Source organism: Nicotiana attenuata, chromosome 1 (assembly GCF_001879085.1).
Source record: "Nicotiana attenuata strain UT chromosome 1, NIATTr2, whole genome shotgun sequence".
In the NCBI taxonomy this organism is placed as follows: domain Eukaryota; kingdom Viridiplantae; phylum Streptophyta; class Magnoliopsida; order Solanales; family Solanaceae; genus Nicotiana; species Nicotiana attenuata.
In genome coordinates, this window is record NC_031989.1 from 1,063,375 (window position 1) to 1,070,951 (window position 7,577).

General features: G+C 30.0%; 1 protein-coding gene across 1 annotated transcript; it reads left to right on the top strand.

The window, feature by feature from the left end:
- On the top strand, positions 5,840 to 7,337 carry LOC109227304 (AP2/ERF and B3 domain-containing transcription factor RAV1-like). The gene has a single exon (XM_019392782.1). The coding sequence runs from the start codon at positions 5,987 to 5,989 to the stop codon at positions 7,136 to 7,138; it is 1,152 nt and encodes a 383-aa protein (XP_019248327.1). The 5' UTR covers positions 5,840 to 5,986; the 3' UTR covers positions 7,139 to 7,337.

Genomic DNA, 7,577 nt, shown 5'->3' on the forward strand with positions numbered 1-7,577 from the left:
ACATAAAATATAAAGAAGTAAACACAAGAAAACCATGTAGATTCAACATCTATTATATATATACACATAAAATAAATAATTTTAACCTTGTATATATAATATATTTTTCAACAAGGAGGTTCAATTGAACCCTTTTACCCCTCTAGTTCCGCCCGTGCACATACAAACATACACATATATATACATAAAGAGAGATCAGAATGGGGTTGAGCGATGGACAAAGACGAATTTAGAATTTTAAGACAATAGTTACTAATTAATACTGTATATATTTTCTTTAAATCAAACAATAATATATGTGCTGCCACCTCATTCTTTCGAATTATATGTGTTATAGAGTTATGAATCATATGAAGTTAGGCAGACAAAAAGATATTCTGATATAAAGTTATGAATCATATGAAGTTTACTAAGTAATAATATTATAAAAACATATATAAGGGTATAATTAAGATGGAATGATAAAGTTAAGAACCTTGTGATATCTCAAGAGATGACACATAGTTTCTCCAGATCATGCAGCTTTATTTTGTGCCTAATTTTCTACTATGTACATGGAATTTAGACTAACATAATAATAAAATGTGGGGTAAACACTTGAAGTTTGGACAAAAAAATATAATATCGTTTACTGTTCTCGACGTGTGCATGGGGATGACCATATTGTATTATTACATTTATTTCCACACCCTTTTTCATAATGAGCAATAAGGTACTTCATAAAATTAGAATTTATGACTTTGATCAGAATCAATAATTTGCTTCTTTTTTTATACTTCTAAACCATTTTACTCTAGTTAAATAATTTTCTTGAATTTGCCGCTCTCTCATATGATATAGTTATGTAAATCATTTAGAAAACTATCTAATTGAGTAAATCCAATCATTTCTGTAAAAATAGCACGGTATAGCCAGTTTTCAGACTGGTCAATCAAAAATAGCCAGCGTTACCAAGTCAATGAAAAATAGCCACCGTTTTGCTGCAATAGAGATCGGTCCAGCATAATATACTGGAGTTCGGTGCACTTGTGTATGAACTCCAGCATATTATGCTGGACCGGTATACTTTGCTGGCTCCAGTATAATATACTGGAGACTGGAGCACTGGTGCTCCAAACTCCAATATATTATACTGGACCATTATACTTGCTGGAACTCCAGTATATTATACTGGAGTTCTAGTGTACTTATGCTGGAACTCCATCATATTATGCTGGAGTTCCATCATACTATCCGGGAACTCCAGTATAATATGCTGGAGATCAAGTATACTTATGCTGGAACTCCAGCATAATATACTGGAGTATTTTTCGAGTTTTGAACAGTGTTTTCGCTTAGATTTATCTTTACATAAAAAGTGGTTAAATTTCGATTACTTTTGAAATTGGGCTATTTTTGAACACCAGTTATAAATCTGGCTATTTTTAAAAATCACCCATCATTTCTAGAATCGGATCTAGTCCAACTATTACGTTGTCATAGGCATTGATACAAATGTACTGAAATTCAGGGTAATTATAATTATATATCGAAGAGATAACTAAATGAAACTCGAGTCAAATCGCGAAATTTTTTATTATATAAATTAAATATGAAAATTATTATGAAAGAAATAGGAAATAAATTCAATTTACAAACTAGAACTAGTTTATAATTATTTAGACTTAGTCAATGTCTCATGAGATGAGCTATTCAATGAGCTCATCTTTGAACTCGAATTACAATTTCTCTTTCTTTCTTTTTTTTCCTCATTTTTTTTTACGAGCGGAGCTATAATAGTAGCTTGGTTTAGGACGAAACGTATAGCTTTTGTTTAAACTTTATATTTGTACTAAGAGATTTATCTATATATATATATATATATATATATATATATATATATATAAGTGTGACCAATAATTAAAATAAGCTATGAATTAGATGCAAGTTCATTAACCGATAAACTCCAAATCCTCACTTCGTTTTTAATTTTTTTTATAAACTTAGAGAGTCAAGGTTATGGTACAAGTCTAGCAGGAAGGGGAAAACATTAATGTAGGTCCATCCTATGTATAATGATCTCATGTGACAAACCAACATATCTATTCATATGTTCCCACTTGTAAGGAATGGCAATTTCGCAATTAAAAAACTATATAAAAATACAACTAATTGTCCGTATTCCTACTCCAATTATAACGTACATATACGCTCTTCCAAATCAACCACATGCATTTAATTGATTAACCATTTTTATTTCATAAAATATATAACATAATGTACATCGAAAATCCAAATTTTTGACTATTGACGAAGACCCAATTAGGAAAAAGAATAAAAAACTAAAGTAATTAATCACATGAATAATTGGTGAGGCTATAGCCATGGATTATATGGTTGCCTATTTTAATAACGAGTAATTAATAAAATTAAAATTCAAGTTATATACAAGTAATTACAGGTAAATAATCTATTTAATAAATATTAATTAGGTAATCAAATAAAAATGATACTCCCTCTATCTTAATTTATATGGCGGAGCTCAGATTTCGAGAGTCAAACTTCTAAATTTTTACTGTGAATTTTGACATAGAATCTTTTAGTTTTTTGAAAAAAAAGTTATATATTCGAAAACTACATAAAAGTATGATAAGCCAAAATAATTACTAATTCAAAATATCTAAAATACATGAAAAAATCACAGTCAAAGAAAAACTCGTTTGGCTCTCGAAATTCGAACTCCGCCATATAAATTGAGAGATAAAGAGTAGTTAAAATGCTATCATATGTTAAACACACTAAACATGTAAAAATTATTTATATTAACGTTTATATAATTTAAATCCATAAAATAATTGTAGTAACTAAGTTAGGTACAAATTTAGGATAAACAAGGGAATCTAGAAATGGGGCCAACATAACAAACTGAGAAAACAAAGAGCCAAAAAGGCCTAAAACCCACCATTTAACGCGCTTGTTTTTATTAATTTTCGGGCCCATTGTAGGCCCATATACTGACTCTTAAGGACTCTTTTCCGTACATAATCAAACATTTTATAATCCCCACCAATCTTATTTTTCTATTTTTCAAACACATTACAAGAATTAAAAATCTTAGCTACAAATTAATAGCAGCCCACGGGAAAAAAATTAGTATTATTATTTTAAATTTCTCATCACCAACTACCAAATACCATTTGGATTAATCAATGGTTTTTCCAAAAATAGATAAAGAACTCTGTCATAATGAACTAGAGACTTAAGTCCTTTTCCTTTTAAATTCTTATACATGCTTTAATTTTTTTTTCATTTCCTTTTAGATAATTTCATACTTACAATGATCAAATGTTAACTAGCTTGTGAGAAAATCCAAGTTATATTATTATATAGCTATATTATTATAGACGATTTATTAACTTGATGGTCAGAAATTCGAGTTTAATATACTAGAATACCATCAAGAACTTAGAAGTTAATAATTTGCGTATATTTATCAGTAAAATTCGATTCTTTTACATCACAGGTGTTATCCAAAAGTTATATTATTTATATAATTGTATTATTATGTAAGATTTCAAGTAGATTATATCCTATTGCATGTCTAAAATCAAATATATACTATTGAGAGTAGATCAAAAGATAGAAAGGAGAAAGAAAAAAAAAACAAAAGAGAAAAAGAACAAAAACAAGGTCCCCTATTTGCAAAACAAGGGGAAGAACTCCCACTTGGAGATGAGGTTGAGGAGATGGACAAAGGAAGTTGTCAATGTTAGATGAAAAATTATTGAAATGATTGAAAAATTTGAGATCATATCATAGATACTAAGTGGGCGTTTGGACATAAAAATTGCAAAATTCCAAAAATAGGGTGAAAAAATTTTTCAAGTGAAATGGTATTTGAAATTTAGATTTGTGTTTGGACATGAATATAATTTTGGGTTGTTTTTAAAGATTAGTGAGTGAAAATTTTGAAAAACAGCTTTTTGGAGTTTTTCAAGTTTTCGAAAATTTCCAAAATGCATCTCCAAGTGAAAATTGAAAATTTTACGAACAAATGCTGATTTCCAAAAAAAGTAAAAAAATTTTAAAAAAGGGAAAAATTTATGTCCAAACGGGCTCTAAGGTTGAAGTTGAACCTAGCCAATAAAGACAAAATGAAGATGGGAAGGACCAATCAATTCTTGCCAGGTAAGATATTATGGGAAAATTCTTGGGGTTGGATATAGTTTTGTCTTTAAGTCCATCAATTTCCCCCTCCTTTTAACATTGGCCCATGACACCCCCATCCCATTGGAAGCACAAACTTTGAAAAATATAAGTCCAATTAAAGATCTACTCTATAACAACAACAACAATAATAATAATAATAATAATAATAATAATAATAATAATAATAATAATAATAATACACGTAAGTAGTAGTAGATGTAATAAAAATAAAAATAATAATTATTATTATTATTTCACAGCAATATATATATATATATATATATATATATATATATATATATATATATATATATAGCAAATCGATATGATTTTATAATAGAAAATTCTTAAAATGTTTCAAAAATATGATAAGGAAAAAATATTCGTTTCTCCAAATAATAAAACAGCTATTTTTTCATCACGTGGAGTAACTAGATGCGGATCCAGTATTTAAACTCTGGGTTCACTTTTTAAGATTCTTAGTATTGAACCTATTATATTTTATAATATTAAGAGTTCATATCTACTATTTATTATAATTTTAATAAATTTTTACATATAAATTTATGCTCTATATCGAAAATACTGTGTTATCCGATACTTCAAGGTTTCATCCGCCCTTGGGAGTAACAATAATTTAGGATGCTCGGTATATTCGAATTGATCGAGTTAGTAAATTTCGAATACCTACGAATTAAAAAACATAATTTCTTTTCATGAATTTCCTTTTATATTATTTGATGCTGATACTTCATGTAAATCTATTACTTTATGTTGCTTTTAATACACCAATTGCAATCCAGATAAACATGAAAAATTAAAAATAGAATAAAAAAGGGATGCTCAATGCCATGCTTATGGTCCTGATATATCAGTAGCAGCAAAATTCAGGGGGGATGAACTTACCAATAACATAAGGTCCACAGTCATGTGAACCCCATCAACTTGTTCATTTATCTATTGCCCCCACCTCACATACCCTCCCCACAACCTATACATACATATTCATTTCAAAACTTACCCACATTAAAGTGTTTAATTTTTATGCACAGACTAAACAAATATTTATATAATAAGGTGATATAAATGGTAATTAGAGATAAGTTTAATCAATAATATTAGCCAGCAATTTACTATAACAAGTTAAATTATATTGATGCTGTAAAAAATTCAGTACACTGTCGATGTATATTATTGCTTAAATCTTTTATATGATATAAAATATATTCATAAAAACTTACCCCTGGCATACAGGGGTGGAGCTAGCTCATTGAGTACGGATTCAGCCGAATCTAATTGCTTTGGTTCAATCCATGTATTTGTCTTAATGAATTAACTGAATATATATAAATTATTAATTTAGAACCCAGTAACTTAAAAGGACTAAAATTTCGAACACATAAGCTTCAAATCCTGATTCCGCCTATGTGGGCTGGCATACCCCATATTTTGGACATACTACTAATTAAAAACCCTCCCCCACTTTACCACCAATGAATCTTCCTAGTTCCTTACCTCTTTCTTCTCTTTGGGTTGACCCATAATACCCACATCTCCATATCTTCAATTGAAGTAGTAGTATTTTATATTCTTTTGTCATAGAAAAATAATCTTTATTGCACACAAAAAATGGGGTAGACTTCCTATATATATATTGAACTACTCTTTCCATTAACAACCAATTCATACTCTTCAAACTCTCTTCTCTCTCTCTCTCTCTAACTTCCTACAACCAATTCTTGAACTATTTTAGACGTTCTTTTCCTTTCTCATCAAAAAACAAACAGCACAAAAGAAAATGGAAAGAAGTAGTAGCATAGATGAGAGCACAACTAGTGACTCTCTATCCATTGCTCCGGCAATATCCACGTCGACTTTACCGGTGACGAAGTCGCCGGAAAGTCTTTGCCGAATGGGAAGTGGAACAAGTGTGATAATAGATGCTGAAAATGGTGTTGAAGCTGAATCAAGAAAACTCCCTTCTTCAAGATACAAAGGTGTGGTCCCACAACCAAATGGTCGATGGGGTGCACAAATCTATGAAAAACATCAGCGGGTTTGGTTAGGTACCTTCAACGAAGAAAATGAAGCTGCTAGGGCTTATGACGTTGCGGCCCAACGTTTTCGTGGCCGCGACGCTGTTACAAATTTCAAGCCTTTGCTTGAAAATGAAGAAAATGATGATATGGAAATTGCTTTCTTGAATTCTCATTCAAAGGCTGAAATTGTTGACATGCTTCGTAAACATACATATATTGATGAGCTTGAGCAAAGCAAGAAAAATTTTGGATTTAATAAAGATGGTAAAAGAGCATATTGTACTAAAGATGGGCTAATGAGTTCATTTTTTAGTAGTGTTGACAAAGTCAACAAAGCGCGTGAACAACTCTTTGAAAAAGCTGTTACACCAAGTGATGTTGGAAAACTTAATAGGCTTGTTATACCAAAACAACATGCGGAAAAACATTTCCCTTTACAAAATGGAAATACATCAAAAGGGGTTTTGTTAAACTTTGAAGATTTGAGTGGGAAAGTTTGGAGATTTAGATATTCCTATTGGAATAGTAGCCAAAGTTATGTGTTGACAAAAGGATGGAGTCGCTTTGTTAAGGAGAAAAATTTGAAAGCTGGCGATATCGTGAGTTTTCAGCGATCTACAGGCGAAGATAAGCAATTGTACATTGATTTTAAGGTGAGAAATGCGACACCCACAATTAGTCCTGCAGTTGCTAGTCAAGTTCAAGTTCAGGTTCAAGTTCCACAAGTACAAATGGTGAGATTATTTGGAGTTAACATATGCAAAGTACCAGCTGTAAGTAATGTTGTTATTGACAATAATAACAATAATAATATGACTAGTTGCAGTGGTGGCAAAAGGAGGATAGAGATGGAGTTGTTGACATTTGAGTCATGTAGAAAGAAACAAAGGGTTATTATTAATGCCTTGTAATAACATGTAATAGTAACTTTTACCTTTTTGTTTTATTTGTACTTTTCAACTTTATTTTAGAAGTTGCAAAGAAACTTTCAATTGTATATTAGTATTAGAGAAGAAGAAATTAGCTCAAAAGTGAGCTAACTTAGGTGATGTGAAAACAAAGAAATGTGAATCACTTCTTTTCAAAAATTGAGCTCTTGTTTATTTTTTATTGTTCTTTTTAATAGTTAATTCCAAGTAGTTTGGCAAATTTCATGTTTTTTATTTGGAGTATTGTTGCTTTCAAAAATATCTCTATGTTGCATACATGTACCTGATCTTTTCTCTTTCTCTCTCTTCACACACAAAAACACATCATTAAATTTTTAAAGAATCCATTTTTTTTTTTTTGAAATTTTGTTTTAAATCCGGTGCTCAATACTCATATTGGAGTTCGATCAAATTTAAATCT

Coding starts and splice junctions, on each gene's coding strand:
- LOC109227304 (XM_019392782.1), top strand. CDS start 5,987: ATGGAAAGAAGTAGTAGCATAGATGAGAGCACAACTAGTGACTCTCTA.